Source organism: Leptidea sinapis, chromosome 9 (assembly GCF_905404315.1).
Source record: "Leptidea sinapis chromosome 9, ilLepSina1.1, whole genome shotgun sequence".
Taxonomy (NCBI): domain Eukaryota; kingdom Metazoa; phylum Arthropoda; class Insecta; order Lepidoptera; family Pieridae; genus Leptidea; species Leptidea sinapis.
Window position 1 is genome coordinate 10,802,951 of NC_066273.1, and position 20,919 is coordinate 10,823,869.

Sequence of the window (20,919 nt, forward strand, 5' to 3'; positions counted from 1 at the left end):
CAGCTATTGTAGGTTTGACAACGAACGAATATTAATTTTAAATTACGATTTCATACCTATTTATATTATAGAATAAACTGGGCTATTTGTATAAGATGACCTTATAAAAAATCTTCGTCAAATTCAAATGTTTTTATTCAAAATTGGATGTGACATCACTTATTGATTATGTGATATTAAAGTCAATCCTATATTAAATTCAAAAAAACTACCACCCATTCTAAAACGAATGCCGGAACGGAGAACAACGGGCGTAACAAACTAAACGGGCTTTTTTTTTCATCAAATAATATATTTACAAAATAATATTGTACAATTAATAAACTTATTATTTAATAGCCTGAGGGCGGTCGCTCCATTCGCAATCAGTGGTATCATTAAGAAAGTCATTTATGTTATAGTAACCTTTACCACACAAACGTTATTGAACAATTCTTTGAAATAACGTAATACTTTTGTTTTGAACATTTTGTGGGATTTTGTTGTAAAATCATATACATCGCCCCATAAAAGGCTTACTAACTCGACTTAGCCGAGTAGTAGGCATTATAAGATTATGTCTGTTCCTGGTGTTAACATTATGGTTATGACAGTTTCTAGCAAATTCACTTATGTGCCCTATGGACATATATAACATTATCAAAGATATATTGAAAAGCAACAGTCAAGATGTTAATTTCTTTGAATTGTGCTCTCAATGATTCGTGATTGATGATGTCGTCAGAAGAGGTATGAGTAACGCAATAGAAAGAGAGGCAACAAACGACAAAAGCGAATATAAATGTAGTGCTGTGCGATCTGAATTAAACCTTATTCTTTGACCGCAAAAGTTCCTATTTCTTTAATTGATTTCGCGGAGTGAGACTTCCGTACTTGTACTATCATTTATTCTTTGCTAATAGCACTGGCAACAAGGCCATCAGCTAAAACGATAAATATTTATCGAGCAAGAAGGATTTAAAGAATATATTTTATAATTGACGCGGCTGCAAGAAAATAGTCCTCCTTTTGGGCCGTGTTAGCCATCAATTGTTACAAACTAAAAATATATAATTAAAATATGGTCTGTGGTTAAGACAACACCACAGAAGACATAAACTTCATCAACGCAAGGTAAATAGTACGAAATACAAGTATTTTTGGTCTATATTAACATGCTAATTACATTTATAATAAATACATAATAACTAGCTTTTAACTTCACAAATATGTTTTACAATTAAAGTAACATTGTACAATTAAACTTTTTATTTAATAGCCTGAGGGCGGTTGCTCTATTCCCAATCTGTGGTATCATTAAGAAAGTCATTTATGTTATAGTAACCTTTACAAGACAAACGTTTTTTAACAATTCTTTTGAATAACGTAATACTTTTGTTTTGAACATTTTTTGGGATCTTGTTGTAAAAGCATATACATCGCCCCACAAAAGACTTACTAACTCGACTTAGCCGAGTAGTAGGCATCATCAGTTTATGTCTGTTGCTGGTGATAACATTATGGTTATGACAGTTTCTGGCAAATTCACTTATGTGCCTATGAACTATATATATATTATGTGCCTATGTTACTTTGCGGAAATCCATAAGTATGCAAATGTTTGAAGTTTTCTTGAGTGTTAATTCCGCCAATATTCTACCTCAAACAATTCGACACGTGTTTCGCCTCTACACGAGGCATCCTCAGGAGATATTTACTCGCCGAACTCCGGCACGAGACTCTTAGTCAGTCTCAAATTTTTTGAAGACGAATATTGTTATAACACTCAAGAAAACTCAAAACATTTGGAGGTGATAGCAGTCTCCTTATATACCCACAAGATAAAGTACTCATCGCTCACAAAGCTTTTACATCAAGTTGCACGTAAAAATAGTGCCGCGAAGAGCGAGTGTCACAAGCCAAGTAGGTCGGATTACGTTACGTGTCAAGGTGTCAGGACATTCAGAGGGTCAAAGTTGTTTATGGTTTTCGGCTTAGGGCCAGTACATACGATACAATAAAGAGCAGTAAAGACTAACTGAAGCCTAGTGAAACTCTCTCTCGAATGTATGAAACGTGCAGTCATTGATAGATTGACAGATGACGGCTATAATCTTGTACAAAACGGAGATAGCCGAAATACACTATGTTATAAGCAACTGTTCGCTTTTAAACTTAGCCGGATTGTACTTCGTCGACATAGTGTAATTACTACTATTTCAAACTTATGTCAAATCACGGCACGTTTAATACAAAACAAATTTTCAATTTTTACTTAGGCAATCCCTACTCTTATTACGTAGTATTTACATTATCTTTTAGTATCTGCTACATCTGTTGACTACATCGCTGACAACACTGTCAAGAAAATAATTCTGAAATCTTTCGAATGTCAGGCAGCCTTGCAAATAAACGCGGGAAATGTTATACTACCGAATAAACCAATCATAAGCAAAATGTCTATTTGTAAACATTTTGTATATTTTTGGTTTAGTCTCAGGAATAACTTTATATCAAGTTTATTTGTACTAACTACTGAGGTATAGGGGACAACCCAGTGGCTCAGTGGCCAGTGACACTGCCTACTACTGAGTTAGAGGTCCCGGGTTCGAACCCCATTAGGTGCAATCATTTATATGATGTTATGATATGATATGAATGTTTGTTTCCGAGTCATGGATGTTTATTTGTATCTATGTATGTTTAAGTATGTATATTGTATTAAATATACTTGCTTACTGCCTATTACTGTAATTACATAATATGTTAAAGCTTAAAACCTATAACCTATAACACTAGAAATAAGGGATTGCTTGTAACTTATTCTAGTAGGCTTCATAAGATACATAATAGCTTTAAGGGTTAATGAATACACTTTTATAATAAAGTCCCAGCCATTATTCAGGCATTATCTATAAATAAATTTAAATGTTTTATAAAAAAATGGCTCTGTCGTAAGTCCCATTACTCCACAGCTGAATATCTAAATAATCGGACAGCCTGGGACTAGATTATGTTGATTTTATTGTTATTGAAATGAGCAAAAATTCTTTTTTAACGCTATGGGAGAGTTTCATGCGGCGCATCTTCTCTCTCAGAGCGCCATTTGTTTCCGACATCAAAAAGAATTCTAAAGGAATCAATTTTGAGAAAATTTATGCTTTTTATGCCTTTATGCCTAACAATTGCGGTAATTTAGGTATTAAGTACTTGTAATTAACTCTGTTAATAAGTGCATGAATAAAAAAAACGTCGAATGATAGTTTCCCAGTGGGAGGCTCGTTTGCACAGGATGCCGGCTAGATTATGGGTACCACAACGCCGCCTATTTCTACTGTGAAGCAATAATGTGTAAGCATTACTGTGTTTCGGCCTGAGGGCGCCGTAGCTAGTGAAATTACTGGGCAAATGAGACTTGGCAACTTATGTATCAATGTGACGAGCAGTTGTAGTGCCGCTCAGAATTTTTCACAATAATACTGAACGGCACTTCATTGTAATGTATCAGTTGCTGCGCGTTTCGTCCCTTATTTTCATTAAAAAAAAAGTTTTTTAGAAGTGAAAATTTCTATAGCGGCGTTGAGCACTTTTCTTGGAATGGAAATAAAATGTTAAACTCGCGTCAGGACACGTGGCGTGATTAAAAATTCGTAAGACAGTCGTTGAAATTATGGATGACACTTGATTTTTCTGAGTGATTAATTTTGTCAATGTTTTTTATGTAATATAAATTGTCATTTTTGTGTACGATAGCGCAATAAATGAATATTTAAATACAATATTACCACATAAATGCAAGTACTTTTATACTGATAAATAAAGCATTTCCAAAATGTTCAAAAATGCACAACGTTAATGTTCAAGTTTTCACTTCTTCCTGGAGTGCAACCCATATTTTTTTCATTCATTCGCTACGCCACAATATATCAACCTTATTAATTTTCTATTTCTTCATAGCTATTTTTTTTCGCCGAATTCGTTATAAATGTCGCGATGTCGCGTTAACTAATAGATAATTAATTAGCTCTTCTTAGCAGATCGTATTGCTAGCAAATGTTTAAAATAATGCATAAACTTTTACAATAGTAAAATACTCATAAAAGCTATAAAATTTCGCACTCACAAGACTTCTAAGAACCTACAATATGTTGCGTAAAATTAGTTACCGGACAAAATAAGCAATGAAATTGTTTAGGGCCCTTAAGCTATTCGCGAACTATCGTAAAACATACTGCCGTCCCTCTCACACGGATGGATATCTCGCGTGTGCGGTTGAGATAGCAAAACTCTACAATGTTGACAAAATACCGGAAAAAGATAATGTGAAAATGGCTGAGTTATATTGAATATTACAGACACATTTGCGATGAGTTTTTATTGTCTATTGCAGTCAGAAAGCTATACAGTAATGGATCATAATTACAGCGAATGTAAACAAGATTTAAGAGTAAACAACAAGTAAACCAAAGAGGATGTAAATACTACGTAATAAGAGGCGCGACTGCCTAAGTAAAAATTGAAATTTAGTTTAGTATGTAACGTTCAGTCATTTGACATGATTTTGAAATAGTAGTATCGCGATTGGCCACGAAGTATAATCCGGCTAAATTTTAAAGCGAACATTTGCTTAAAGCGAAGTGGATTTCGGCTACCTCCGTTTTTTACAAGATTATAGCCGTCATCTGTCAATCTATCAATGACTGCACGTTTTATACAATCGAGTGAATCGCTTTTATCTTAGAGACTTTCGCTAGCCTGAAGTAAACTTTTAAGTCGCTCCAAGTTAGAAACTACAGGCTAAGATTTTCTTTAGGAGTTTAAGTATGAAATTACCGTTACGGCATACGGACTTCTTCGGATACAAACAAAATCTCATGGGTGCGATTTTTCGGAGAGAAACATTTTTTCACGCGACATTTCTACTGGCGAGTCTCGAGAAACCATTATTACTTTACAGGACCTAACATTTTTTTTATCCCAATAAGGGACGAGACGAGCAGGGCGTTGAGCTGATGGTAATTGATACACCCTACCCATTACAATGCAGTGCCACCCAGGATTCTTGAAAAATCCAAATACTCTGAGCGGCACAACAATTGCGTTCGTCACCTTGAGACATAAGATGCTGTCTCATTTGCCCAGTAATTTCACTAGCTTCGGCGCCCTTCAGATCGAAATACAGTAATGTTGACACATTACTGCTTCACGGCAGAAATTGCCGCCGTTGTGGTACCCATAATCTAGCCGGCTTGCTGTGCAAAGGAGCCTCCCACTGGGAAGACACATTTAGAAACTGACCTCAAACGACTAGGTACGATTTGAACAAATTTGACACTTGATGTTGTCATCTTAAATTGTAATATTGAGAACTCCAGATCCAAAAGTTAACTAAAAACATAGACCAAGTATATAACTAGACATCGGTTTGGGGTGTCCAACATGAGAGAGATAATATGCTATATATAGGTACATTATATAACACAAGTATTCTTTCACTACCTACAACAACGCACCATATTTCCTTCGATTCTACATAAATATGTCATAAGTCATTGATGTTGAATAAATAGTGGATATTTCACACGTTTCACAACAATAATAGCTTATTTTTATAGACGCAAATAAAAGTAAACAAAATATCTGTGCAGCGCTGTCAAGTTTGTTTAGCACACCGGGTGTGCTGACCTTGAAAAAACCGGCACGCATGGCGAAACAAAAGATCTAATCACACTATCTCATTTCTTTACATAAGACTCGAATAAGTTTTTCTTTTTCTCGTGTGAGTGAGACGGAAGCTTTTAATTAGTCTAGTTACTATACATGGTCTATCACTAAAAATATAAAACTAAAATATATCAAACTATTTAACATATATATTATGCTTTATACTATTTTACGTGACGGTCATTTGAGTTGATTGCTTTTTACACATTGAAAAAGTGCCCAACGTGCGTATTGAAGTTTTGACATCAAAAAATCTGATAGACCAAGTGTTTATGCTAAGGTAGAATAATATTTTATTTCGTATTGCAAGACCACACCAGTCGTAGCCATTACAAAGTTTACCTTAGTGGTCTAGATAAGCATACGGGATACGGGTAATCAGTTTTGTGGTCGGGAAAGACTCTAGGAATCATTTACAACAACCCTCCTATTGGTAAAAGTGCCATTATCATTTTACGACACTCGGTAGTAATTGGAAATAACTATGATGGTTTAATGTGGCAAGTGAGATCGTTCAAACAGTACTTTATCGGGAATAAAATAAAGTTCATTTTAAAATGACAGTTCGATTTTTAATGGTATTGTTTTTATAAATTCTATGACATTTAAAACAATGTATTTACAATAAAAACTTCTTGGGTGTTTTACTACGTATTATTTGCTTCGCGGTAGGTTGTTTTACTGTTTCAGCATAAAATAGAAGAGCAATTGAGACGTACAATAACTTTTTTTTTCTTTATTGATTTAGGGGCGTTTATACGTATGTACATGTCAGCCCCATTATAATCTAAGTACATTAACAAGACAAAAGAAAAACAAAATTCTTAACTTAACAAACTAAAAAAAAGTTAAAAAAAGGAAAAGCAAGTTATATCAATAGTGTTCAACAAATAAGACTTATGGACTCAAACAGACTTATGGCATCCTTAGATGCAGGGCGGGCAAGTATATTTACAAACATGCCCGTATCAAATCTGTTCAAACCGATAAGTCTTACAATTTTGTCTCTACTAGACTGAAATTGGACACATTCCTTTAACAAGACTCCGCAATTTTCATCAAAAATTTAAACTTATTCAAAGGCAGTATAATATCTTACCGCTGCAAACTATACCTTTGCTGTTTACAATTTAAATGTTCTAACTTTAGTTTTGTAGGTTTAGCTTGAAATAACCAATTGAAAATAACAATGTTAAATATTCCAAAACAATAGGTATAACATGCACTAAAATATAAAAAAAATGCGTATTCTTCTACAACTTAATTATCAATTATTTTTTAGAGTTCTCCTAAGTAAAATGAAATGAAAAATATTAGACTACCTAAAAGTCAATCAAATTATTACAACAATGTAGGCACTAGTTACAAATATTGTTATTTTTGGTATCGGTGTCTTCCCGCCCCGGCCCTGCTCTCGCCTCTTGTCTCGTCACGTCGCGCATGTACACAAGCACAGCTCACTTATAATTATGTATGTAGTTACAAACCTAACTTGGCTGACGCCGATTCAAAAACGGTTGGCGTGATATTGAGTTAATCCTCTATTTATCGTGCATATAACTAATGCAAATTTAAAATTTATATGGTTTTCTCGTTTATGACATTGTCAGAACTGGCCAAATTGAAATAGGAAAGAATCATCTAAATCGAAAGTTAAGTCCAGTCGAAAGTTGAGGAAACAAACAAACAAATTGAGAACCTTCTCCGTTTTTGAAGTCGGCTATAAACAAAATCCGATCTAATAGTGAGATTGCATCGTATGCAGAATTTAATTACGTATAGCCCGCGCACGTTGGTTCAAGAACGGAACCGTGTCATATTAACAAGCAGTCTACAATATCTATATTACTGCAAGCGATTTTTGTGTTTGTTGATTTTTGAAGTTGACTCGACCTTTCGTCTCTGTGACGTCATCAAGATGGCGAGCTGACCCCATTATAACTCGCGGGTATCAAATTAAACATTAATTACACGATCAATCATCTCTGTACTATTATTAGGCTGCTATATATCCTTAATTTGAATGGATAGATTCAATTTAAAAAATTAAAGATGCCTCGTATAACAGATCTGAACCCACAACCTAATGATACCTTTATTGACAAAAAGGCTTATCGAATTCTAATAAATAATAACGTCTAAAGTTAGTTCCAATCATACTAAGACTGAGAATATACTAGCCCATACACCGTGGTGTTCACGACCTGTCAGCCCGATGTTCCAATGTGGAGGCATAAGGCGGTGAAATAAGGCGAAGAGTAAGCAGAAGACGAGATGCCTCGTGTGGAGGCGAAACACGTGTTGTTTTGTTGTTTTAAAAACAAATATTGGCGGAATTAACACTAAAGAAAAGTTAAATCATTTGTATAATTATGGATTTCCGCAAAGTAACGCCTAATTCAATAATTTTTTTTTTACATCAAAATGCAAAATAGCACCCGCATCGCGTTGACGTCTAGCATTCCATTTCAATTCTTTCCTACCACAGCCACTTTGTGGGATCAATTACCAGCTGCTGTTTTCGCGAATCGATACGACTTAGGGACCTTCAAGAAAAGAGCATACTCCTACCTTAAAGGCCGCCAACGCAGATCTTGACACTTCTTGTTGCGGATGTCCAGGAGCCCGTTTGGCCCCTTATATAAAAAAAACACATGGTAGTATATTGTAAGTCGTATAACGTTAATTATTATATAGAATTTAATATACGTTCACAAAAATCGTCACCTTTTTGCTCTTAATAGTTATTTTCATTATTATAACACTAGAAATAAGGGATTGCTTGTAACTAATTCTAGTAGGCTTCATAAGATACATAATAGCTTTAAGGGTAAATGTATACACTTCTATAACAAAGTCCCAGCCACTGTTCAGGCATTATTTTTATATAAATTTAAAAGTTTTATAAAAAAAATGGCTCTGTCGTAAATCCTTTTACTCCACTGCTGAACATCTAAATGATCGGACAGCCTGGGACTAGATTGTGATTATTTTATAGCGATAGAAATGACTGTACAATATTGTATATTTCTATTGAAAAGAACGCAAAAAAAGAATGCTGGGAGAGTTTCTTGCGCCGCTTCTTCTCTCGCCATTTGTTTCCGAAGCGGTCGTAGTATCTAGTAATTATTAGAAATGAAATCAAAAAGAATTCTAAAGGAATCAATTTTGAGAAAATAAATGCCCTTTTAGGCCTTTTACATATTCCCCAAACAGCCTTTTCCGTTGAAATACGTTATTTCATATTCATTGCAGTTATAAAGTTCCATATAACATAATTGTATTAAAAGTGAAGAATTCTGCGTATTCGCATACAATTTGCCTACACGCTGATTGCGGCCAGGATTTTACAACCCAGAGCATTTCTCTGCACATTTTTACAATCTATAATTGCATATATAAAGTCGTAAAGGAGCAAGTTACGGCTCGGTTGGAGAACAAAGAAATGTACGAATGGAACTTTTAAATATAATCCAGGTAAATAAAATGCAAATTCACTATAGTTTATCATATGGGTGGTGTAGATTGGTATCGTATACATTATAATTTTGCAGGTGTGTAATTGTTGTAACCAGACGAGGTAGCAAGTTTCTATATATTAAAGGGTAGTTGTTGCTTAGACAAGTCGAAACCATAAATTTTCAATATACAAACGTGTAGACGACATAACAGGTGACAAGTTTTAATTTGTCCATATGTGCGTTTAGTATTTACAATATTGAGGAGCTAAGGCCAAGCGTAGCTGACTGGTTACGATTTTCAGCCAGTCTCGTGCCAGATTTTGGCGACTCAACATGTCCTGAGGATGCCTCGTGTAGAGGCGAAACACGTGTCGAATTGTTTAAAGACAAATATTGGTGGAATTAACACTAAAGAAAACTCAAATCATTTGAACAATTATCTATTTCTGCAAAGTAACGCCTACTTCAATAAATTTTAATAACGAAATATTGGTAGGTGCCTAAAATAACACATGCCTATGCATAGGTAATACTGCTAGATTCCCACACAACTCAATTTTAATTAAGCATATCTACTTTTGATACCAAAGATCCGAACTTAATGAAGGTGGAACATACATATAATTATTTTTATTGACTTAATCGTAATATAAATGTCTGTATTACCGGCTATGTAATCCTCGTTTCACAAGAAAAACTTGATTTACACTGGATCAAGCCACAATAGTAATTACTTTGTGGTATAAAAACTTATTAACTGCTATCTGGGGTTATGATATTGTTTTAATTAGACAATCTGTCTCGTAAAAAATGTTATTGATTATTCGAACTTTTAATTTAGTTCGTTAGCATTCGTGTCAGATAGATAAGGCTCGTTTCCACCAGTTGTGTTTTAACTAACGTGAGATTAAGAATAAACCTGATTAATGAATATGACATTTTAATAAGTATATTTTTTTTTAAAGACTTTTTGACTGAGTTAACAATAATTACTTCTGAAAATAAACATTTTTATATATCTCTATAACGAGGCTCCGCGGGTTTGTTGAGAAAGTAATTATTCTAGTTGCTGATAGTTTGGCGCGATTCATAAGCGCGGTTTTTGCTGTACATAAATGAGTATCCGCAATATATATTTACAATTTCGTCAAAATAACACGTGTTTTAATTAATCTATGTGTGGTGTGATACACTCTAAAATGAAAGAATAAAAAAATAATAATTAATGCAATCAAATACATACATTATTGTCGTCTAGGATTGATTGTATTACATAAAAATAATCACAACTTAGCCTATAAAACTTACCAGAAATTCCAGATCTGTCTCCAATGCGTCCCATGCTATTCGCAACACATAGAATCGCACAGCACGCCACGTCCACAACAAAACACCGCACTTGTAAAATAAATATCATTCGCAAAATAACTTTATCGATGAAGATAGTACACCACTTATATTATTAATTTCGCTCAGCCTTTTCCTACAAAAGAAAATAACACAAAATAAATATAACATTGAGAACACTGGCACATCACTATTTATGTCACTGGCATATACTATGTATCGAATTTCTCCAACTTCGTCCGGTCACTGCAAAGCGGAAATCACTACTGGTTAGTGTGTTTGTGTTTACTGATTTACTTGAACCACTTGAACTTCTCATATTGTACATGTAAGCAATATTGTTGCATCTCCGTTACATAGTTGTGTGTTTAAACAATCGTGTTCTTCTGAGAAGCATAAGAACTGGTTACAAAGGCCGTTTTCACAGACTATGGTTAAAATATTAACAACATGTGTTAGTTAGTTAAACTTCGATTTGCAGAATTTTGTACAAAACAATACTAAAAGTCAATGTACACTTAATTAATAATTTTTAAAAGCGATTACTTCTGATAATATTAATTCTAACCTAGTAAATTAAAACTCACATGCTTTAACCATAGTTAATATTGTAATAGTAACAATATTAGGAAAAACGGCCTCTGATGTTTAGCGGCTATGATCGTGCTTGCCTGGCTTTTTAAGACTAGACCTCAATTAATTTGGTTATTAAGAGCAATATAGCTTAAAATGAAGACATTATTTTATCATCTACCAAAAAACTTAACAAACACGACGCATTACCAATCAAAATAGAGTATGCAAAAGATATTGATGAACTGTTAGAAACAGTGTAAAAGGCGCATAGATCTCTGTGAGCTCTGACTTATCAATGAAAGAACTAGAATCGCTAGGGTTGCCAATTTTTCTGCAAGAAGTAGAGTATTTCGGATTTTGGACAGGATAAAGATTACACATTAATAATCGAAATCATGCAATATAATTTTAAACAATTTGAAGAAAGTTCTCAATTTTAAAAGTCGTTGAAATCTATCTTATACATGGCAGCAGTATTCCCTATTAGTTTTGGACAAGACAAATCTTACAATTCTATATCGATAAATAACCTCAGTGATGATCATTTTTCTGTATTTACTTTCTGGTAGCAATTTTTTTAATTTCATGTTTCAATTTTCATGTGGCAAGTTATATATATTACACAAATTGTCCTTTTGAATGTCAGAGTCCATAAAGATTTATGCAAATGTTATTGCTGTCAAACGTGTCTCCTGTGTTTATGTGCATTTTGGTAAGATAGCTGTTAAGAGTATGTTTTTTTTTTATTTAATTTTTTAGTTTTTAGTTGGGTGGTAATTCCACTATTTGTGAATAATGGACAATGATGTCATAGTGTAGTAAGAAAGAGAAATGTTCTCTTTGTTGAAGACTGAAAAAAAAAAATAATTGTCTTGAACGAATGAAAGGAATTCGAACATCTCAATGATGTCGAAAGATTTTTATTGAACAAAGAAAACATGAAAACACTGAATATAGGAGATACTATTCAATGGATTGAAGTTCATGAAATTTTTAACGTATAAGTGATAATATAAGATTTTTGGAACGAAAAAAATAATTTTAGTTTATGCTGAAACAATAGAGACCTATTGAAATTTATTTTCATAATCTGAAAATGTAGGAATTTGATGAGTTGCTCTTGAACAGTGGACAGGGGAGAAAAAAATTAAACAAAAATTATAATTGCAGGGAAAGATAAATATATCGGAAGGAAAACAGACGATTGTTTTACACTTTTTTTGGAAATGCTTGTTTGGGTAAGTTTAGGAACTAATTTATTTATTCATTTGCATGTTGGCTGTGTGAGTAGTGTGTGTGAGTGTGTGTATGTGTAATGAAACAACTAATATTACTGTATTAAAGTCCGTACTGGCGAGTAGAGTTCCGTAGTTCGAGACCATCAAAGATGTTTAAATTGTGCTTCCTGGCGTACTCGTTGATAATCATCTTTCCTGGGGACAAAAGCCAGCGTTACGTACATTCGCAGCGCAATATTGAAAGAAATAACTCATTTATGTATACCAACATAAGAATTTTACCCACAAACGGCCTTAGGCAGTTCACGAAGTGTTGCCAGTAATTTAACACGTATGCGACCTCTTGTTGGCTTTTCGTATTCAAGGTTTGCATGTCGTGTATTTTCAATTTTGTCGTCAGTTAATCATTTTTTTTAATAATCGTCTTGTTTGCGTCCATTGTGTGTCATCTACAATACAGTTTTAAAGTATATATTACTTTAATAAAACTTAAGGTTTATTAAATGACGACTGTAACAACACATTTGAACAAAGTATTAATTTTTTTTACGCAACAGTATTAATTAAATTTAATCTGTATTTTTCTGTATTCCAATATAACGATAAAAAGATAATCGCTATGAGTTATTTCTTTCAAATTACATAGTACATATATATACATAAGTTAAGTCTTGAAACATCAAAATATTTGTTGAATAATCTGTGAGAGTTTGCATATATTCAATAATTTATATGTGGATTATAACGAAATATTCGAATAAAAATGCGGTAACATTAGAAAAAGCATAGATAATTTATACGTCTAGATAGAGTCTCTTGCTGTTAGACAACTGATAAAAACAGGCCGGTTTTAATGGCCAGGCCACTTTGTGTTATTGTGCGTGCATTTCTCAAAATAGAGGTTACTCCTAAACTCAATTTTTTTTCGACGTTTTCACAGCTGTAATAGTCTATCTAGACGTGTCTATCCAATGATATTAAAACGTTGGTAAAAACTGATTTTACGAATTAGATATCTCGTCTGAAGGGATCTGACATCTTGTTGGTTATAATAAAATACTAATCAAATAATTACTCTGTCACTGATTATTCAACTAAATAAATATTCGCAGAATTCAGAATATTAAAACGTTACTATTTACTTGTATTTGATATGTTTGAAATATATTTAAGTAGGTATATATAGTATTGTTGTAGATTGTTCAACTAAGTAAATATAAAAACAATCTGCTGTTGCATTATCACTGGAAGTCAAAACAAGGCATTAAAGATCATTGGCTCCGTATTGAAGTAAAATAAACAAATAAACCCCCAATCACAGTCAAAAATCGTCCGAAGCAAAACACTGCCTACGCGTCTATTAGGCAGAGTTTTCGTTCATAGACTTTGAACATTACTGAATGTTTTAATGTTATCTGTATAAGACGATATTTAATAGGTGATATTTTTTTAAGAAAATACGGAACAAGACGAGCAGGACGTTCAGCTGATGGTAATTGATACGTCCTATCCATTACAATGAAGTGCCGCTCAGGATTCTTGAAAAGCCAAAAAATAATGAGCGGCACTACAATTGCGCTCGTCACCTTGAGACATAAGATGTTAAGTCTCATTTGCCCAGTAATTTCATTAGCTACGGCGCCCTTCAGACCGAAACACAGTAATGTTCACACATTACTGCGTCACGGCAGAAATAGGCGCCGTTGTGGTACACATAATCTAGCCGGCATCCTGTGCAAAGGAGCCTCCCACTGGTGATATGGAGTCTAGTTGTTTATAGAACGTCAAACACCCCAAAAATTATTTGCACTATCTGTGACTGAAGCTTATTTGTAACTTAAATAGCTCTGGAATCAAAGGAATTAGTCCCTGCTTCAACTCCCAAGGATAAGTATTAAAAAATTTATATAATAATAATTCATTATAAAGAAGAATAACTACATTGAGATGAAATATTTAGTTTTAAATAATCGATTGATGTACTTTCGTTTCAGACAGAAATCCAGTGTCCTGATGTTTGTTTCCCGTGAACTCCTAACCTTATGATCAGATATTAATGGGGATAACTTCATGGAGTGCAGTTTAGTCCAAGTTGAGAGATAGGATAGTTTTTATATCGATTTGGTACTCATAATTATTTATATTTCCAATATTTGTTTTGTATGGATATATTCTCTATGAGAAAATTTATTGACGCACGGTTAGGGGAGAATAATTTAGGAAATAATTCTTGATGTTATGAAATATTATTGTGAAGTACATAAAAAACAGTATTTTATTTATTATATGTACAGAACAACGTGTGTCAGGTCAGCTAGCTTTGTTATAAAACAACAAATTAAAAGATTTATTACACTGTGTATTTTAAATATACATAGGTACATAAAAAAGTAACATTTTTTTAAATATCATGACCGACCTTTTGAAATTCACCAAATTGTTTGTTTTTGTTATAGTGGCAGTTGTAACGCACAATATTTCAAAATTTCAGTTGTCAACAAACTATTACGGTATATGAGATACAAATCGCTGACAAACAAACGGACGGATAATCTTAGAGATATGGGTCTAGAAGGCACGCAAAGCTGTAAAATATATAAATTTCGTGTCACGTTGTTTGTCCGCGATGAACTCCTAAACTAATGAAAGGACTTTAATGGGGTTTACTTCATGGAGTGCAGTTTAGTCCAAGTTGAGAGATAGGATAGTTTTTATTTCGATTTGGGACCCATAATTATTTTTATTTCCAATATTTGTTTTGTATGGACATTTTTTCTATGAAAGAATTTATTGACGCACGGTTTGACAGTTCTGCTGTGAAACAATTTCATTATAGTTAACAACAGGGAACAATGACGTTCTATACATAATATAGAATGTCATTGACAGGGAGCATATTTTACAAAATAATTCTTGGTGTTATGAAATATTATTGACAAATTCCTAAAGAAATAGTATTTTATTTATAATGCACAGAGCATATGTCTGTCGGGTCAGCTAGTATTAGATAAACTGTAAAATATATCTTACTTGACCAACGTCAAATTTAGTTCAAAATTGGGTCGCTAAAAGTAGAGATGAATTGAGATCCCCGTTCGAATTTTACGAAGTTTGTTAAAAATTTGTTGAACGTAAACAACCTAGTTTGTATCTTCTGCTTGTAATTAATTGGTAATAAAACTAATTAAGTATAAACAAGAAATATTTATACTTTTTTATTTTTGGATAGTACCTAATAATAATTTATGTAATATTTTTTTCATTTTAGCAAATCTTAAGGTCGTGCTTAATGGCATGCAGTAGAATTAATCTTGTACATTAAATTTTGTCGGTTTATTATTCAAACAAAACAAATCTTGTTACTATATTTACAATACTATGGCTACATAAAATTAAAACTATCATTACGTGGAAGCGTACCAAGAATACTGGTAGCATTACCGCGTTGGATAGCAAGGCTGATCCGTTGACCGAAATAGCTGCCAGCGCTTGGGTTTCCAGTAGCCTTATTGAGGTGCGAAGATAGTATTTTGAACATTCTTCTCTCATTCGCCTCTGGGCAATATTCAATTTGTTTCGTAAAAGAGCAGATTCAATACTTAGATAAGCTTTCAAAGTATTTTTAACGATTATTTCCATTATTATTAATTCATGAGGGATGGTATCAGATATTTAACAATTTAAGGACTCTATATAAGTATTTCATCGGAATACTAAATCGATTTAAAAGCTAATTGATTCACAGGTAAGGTTTCTGTCTAGAACGAACTTGCAAATTTGCAAGATTTGTATTTCATCTCGACAATGTATTATTATAATGTTATAAAGAGGCCAACTACAAGAACAGACTAACGTTATTATTGAAAAAATAAATACTTGAAATGATGAATCTATTTTGAACGGAAGGAAATTGATACTTTTTACAATTTAGATTTTTGAAGATCGCCTCCTAGATGATAAGTAGCATATTGCTAACAATTGAAAATGATTGACAAATTTTCGCATAAAGCGTAAACGCATATAGCCATATTAATAAACGCAATATCAAGTTATTCCAAGTTTAAAATTACTTCTACTATGTAATTCTGTTGTGACAAAGGTAAGATAAACACAAACGGCCTTACAAATAAAATTGGCATAAAGTTATAACTAAGCATACACCAAGAATATGTAAAACGTTTACAAATTAGACATTTTGCTTACGAATGGTTTGTTCTGACGTATAACATTTCCCGCGTTTATTTGCAAGGCAGCTTGTCATTTAGAAAACTTCAGAATTATCATTGTATTGACAGTGTTGTCAACGATATTGTAAACATTTTGCATTTTCTTTGTTTACTATCAGTTATAACTTTATACCAAGTTTATTTGTAAGGCCGAAAATCTTTTAAATTTGGATTAACTTTACTTCGCGTTCATTAATTACACAGTTAAAGAACAGGATTAGATTTGACTAAAGCCATATTTAATCCCAGTCTTTAACAACGCCCAGCATAATAATATAAGACTTACCTTCGTCGATCTTCCGCGAAGCTTCTTCTAAATCGCTCCCCGCATAGTTGAGGATGACAAGGACCAATGGCATCATCTCCCAGGAATAGTGAAATTTCTCTAATAACTTGTGACAATTTTCTACTAGTGATTCTAGTGACACGGCTGAAAAGAAAGAAATAATAATTGTTAATGACATTCTACCAGTAGTTCATAATGCAAAAGGAGGAATACCAGTGGCAGGCAAGATTATGGGTACCACAACGGCGCCTATTTCTGCCGTTGAGCAGTAATGTGTAAACATTACTGTGTTTCGGTCTGAAGGGCGCCGTAGCTAGTGAAATTACTGGGCAAATGAGACTAAACATCTAATGTCTCAAGGTGACAAGCGCAATTGTAGTGCCGCTCAGAATTCTTGGGTTTTTCATGAATCCTGAGCGGCACTGCATTGTAATGGGCAGAGCGTATTAATTAAGTCACTTTGAGACGTAAGATGTTAAATCTCATTAACCCAATAATTTCTGTACACATATTATGACAATATATCATTAAACAGTCCGATAACAGAACGGCAAAAGTGTGCTTAAATACAATGTAGGCACACTTTTCTCCTTAGTAATGTGGCAACTGTCACAATCTGAATTGGGTTCTAAATTCAACATACCTGAAGTGAATAAAAGCTTTACATTGCTGCTTATTGACCAAGAACATTTTAAGCAAGTGGAGTAAATACGGCAATGTATAGATATAGCAGTCGAAGCTTATGCTTATGAAAAACAAATAATGCTTGTACACTACACTTGGCGAAAGGGCGCCGCTGTTGTGCCTTCTAGCCGGTATCCTGTACAAATAATCCGCCCAATTGTTAATGAAACTTTCAATGAGGAAGGTCCTGTGATTCCTCTGGTTCTCCAATCAAGTCCGAGTCAATACAGCAAATAATCTTAAATGACGTCAATTACTATTTTTACACGAATAAAATTTTATGAACGATGCGGGACTCGATCCCACGACCTCACGCGTTCCGTGCGAGTGCTCTGGCAACTGACCTAACCGTTCGAGTGACGTATCGTCATAAAATCTTGTATGCTTTGTTCAACTCTCAGATTGTGGCTTCATCTACAGGATCTACTTTACAGTTGATAACCTGCTCAACCCCAATATTTGCATATTAGGAAATTGAGTCCTATGGTTTTGAAGTTAGAGGCGTGAAAATCGACATTTAGGTTATTAGCATTTAAATTATAACACTCTGTGTAAGTCTGAGTAAGATGGACTGTGATAGTTGTGAAAATGTAGAAAAAAAAATGAGGTTAACTGTTTACCTCCATTTTGGGCAGGGCACCCACACTAACACAAGGTGACATACGGGTCGCGGTTGTAAGACGTAGCTTGTGTTTTTATAAATCGTTTCAAAGTTCACTGAGACCTAAATAGTCGTTGTTAAAATAAAATCATTTACGCAAGCGTAAGTCAAGCGTGTTTCGTGACAATGTGGCTCACGCAATAAAACGCCACGCCACGGATGGACACGTTCTCCGACTTCACAAAGCCACGTTTAATAACCCAACTTCTAAACTTAGCCATAAACTTTGAACTAAAACTTTAATGAGTTTGAACTCAATACCTTTTGTTAGCTGTTTCTATGAAGAAGTCTTTGTTGATACTTCTCAACATCGATTTATATAACAATAATATGGACAAAGATATGTGACGCTTTATAAATATTTGGAAGATGTGATGAAAGGGTTCCATCTACTAGGCTCCGCAAAATTGCTAAATCTTTTAAAGTGGATTGTGTTATATTTTATAATAAACTCCCAAATGAAATTAAAATATTACCTATTAAAAAATTTAAATGTATCGTAAAAAATAAATTAACATCTAAGGCCTATTATAAAGCCTGTCAAAGATTATTTGAATGATAAAGATAGTTGGAATTAATGTTCTAAATTTTGTAAATGAATATTGTTATACTCATTTGAATGCTATTGTAACTTTTGTACTTCATCCTGACTCGCACTAAGTAACTTATAAAGTTTTACAGTGAATAAAGATTTTTTGACTTTGACTTTGACTTGACTTGGGTTATTAATACTGAGTTCTAAGATCGTATTGTCTTACAATTTTCAAGTATTTTGTTAGTAGGTACTAAATAAAATTAAAACGCTCGTTTTTATTGATACCTATGCGAACATAATTGAAATCAACATCGAAAAGCCGGCAGATGATGGGTACCACAACGGCGCCTATCTCTGCTGTGAAGCAGTAATGTCTAAGCAATAATGTGTTTTGGTCTGAAGGGCCGTAGCTAGTGAAGTTACAGGGTTAACGAGACTTAACATCTTATGTCTCAAGGTGACGAACGTAATTGTATTGCCGCTCAGAATTTTTGAGGTTTTCAAGAAACCTGCGCGGCACTGTAATGTAATGGGCAGGGCGTATTGATAATCATCAGCTGAACGTCTGCTCGTCTTGTCCCTTATTTTCATTAAAAAAAATGGACAGCTGAGCTTAAAGCTAACACGAAAGTAAAGTGTAAAGTGCACATTTCATTAGGCACAAGATATTCTTGATTATAATTAAGCAAACTTTAACAATAGAAAACAATCTTTCATCATCATCATTTCGACCATTGCTGGACAAAGACCTCCCCCAAAGATCTCCACGACGATCGGTCCTGGGGTGCCCTCATCCAACTCATTCCGGCGATCTGGACAAGATCATGGTCGTCATTCGAGGACTTTACTGTCCCAACGGCTATCTGTGTATTATGTGCACTGCCACTTTAGTTTCGCTATCAGTTATTTATTTGGATCATCAACATTACATATATTACACATTTATATAAACTGATTGAACTAGTGATTTATACAGTCAAAAATGTCTAAGTACTAAAATGTATATAAAGGAAGGATATAATTTATATGGTTTTATAATGAAGAGGATATAGGTACATAATACTTGGAAAAAAAAACTTCACAGGTTAGCTTGATGTGCGAGAATTTTTACAAACTTTTTTGAATTATCGTTGAAAATATCGATTTCTGAATTTTTTGAGTTAACTTCGTTGTATAATCTACAAAGCCTGACGATGGGGGCGTTGAGTCCAATGTTTGTTCTGCAGTAAGGAATGTGAAAGATCTTGGATATCGTCTGTCTTGGGTATTTAAAGGGTACTGAGAGGGATATGCATTCTTGAAGGTCAGAATTATTTATTTTATTATTAACTATTTTGTGCAGAAATAATAAATCTAGGTAGCTGCGACGAGATTTTAGTGAATGAAGTTTAAAGAAGTCGAGGCGTTGGGTATAAGGGCATCTATAAGATGTTCCAGGTGTTGAAAAAGCTAGATGTCTCGAAAAAGACCGCTGTATTGATTCAATGCGTTGCGACTGCAAACTGTAGAAAGGATTCCAAACAACACTTGCGTATTCGATATGGGTTCGTACCAGAGCATTAAACAGTAGTATTTTGGTTTTTACAGTACGGAATTTATTGGTGTTGCGTCTCATAAAGCCAAGCATCTGCGTAGATTTTTTAACGACTGAGTCTATGTGTGAATTGAATGTGAGTTGATTATCGATAAGAACACCTAAATCACGGATTTCACTTACTTCTTGTATCTCTGTATTATTTAACGTGTAAACAAAATTCGATGGTTTCTTTTTGCGGGTAAATTTTATAAGGAAGCACTTGCTGATATTTAAATACATATTGTTAGTCACCATCATCTAGGCTATGTCGGTGACTTTGGTAGTAAGCATTCCAAATTAAGTTTAAATCAAAACCATCTTTAATATATTTTGTAACTAATTTTATTTTCACTATTTCAGATAATTAAAGGATCACTAACATTTATTTAAATCCGAACTCCGTTATATCCCCAGTTCCATGTAATTCAAGTTCCTACTCAACACAATACGGTTATTTTAAAAAGTCGAACAACAGTTGTGATGTCGCAGTGAATTGTTGATCTTTATTGTTTCGCTTACATTCCTAAGTTTTTCCTAAGTCGATGTTATGGTGGACTTATGGGTTTACAAAACGACCTTCGAGTTACCTCGCTAGACATGCCTGAGCAAAGTCTTAGTCAAAGAGG

The 20,919-nt window shown here is 33.8% G+C and overlaps 1 protein-coding gene across 5 annotated transcripts in view; it reads right to left on the reverse strand.

The window, feature by feature from the left end:
• LOC126966178 (protein doublesex) overlaps window positions 1–20,919 on the reverse strand; it is a 233,394-nt gene that overhangs the window by 135,223 nt on the left and 77,252 nt on the right. The window contains exons 2-5 of one of the 5 annotated variants that reach the window (XM_050810139.1): window positions 16,838–16,981; window positions 12,422–12,520; window positions 10,725–10,757; window positions 10,602–10,647 (exon numbers count right to left, since the gene is read on the reverse strand). In XM_050810139.1, coding sequence (XP_050666096.1) covers window positions 12,426–12,520; window positions 16,838–16,981 — 239 coding nt within the window. In that variant the 3' untranslated portion in view covers window positions 10,602–10,647; window positions 10,725–10,757; window positions 12,422–12,425. Of the gene's footprint in view, window positions 1–10,472; window positions 10,648–10,724; window positions 10,758–10,851; window positions 10,898–12,421; window positions 12,521–16,837; window positions 16,982–20,919 lie in introns of those variants that run through there. The other 4 variants (XR_007729675.1, XM_050810140.1, XM_050810138.1 and 1 more) reach the window with 4 other exon arrangements.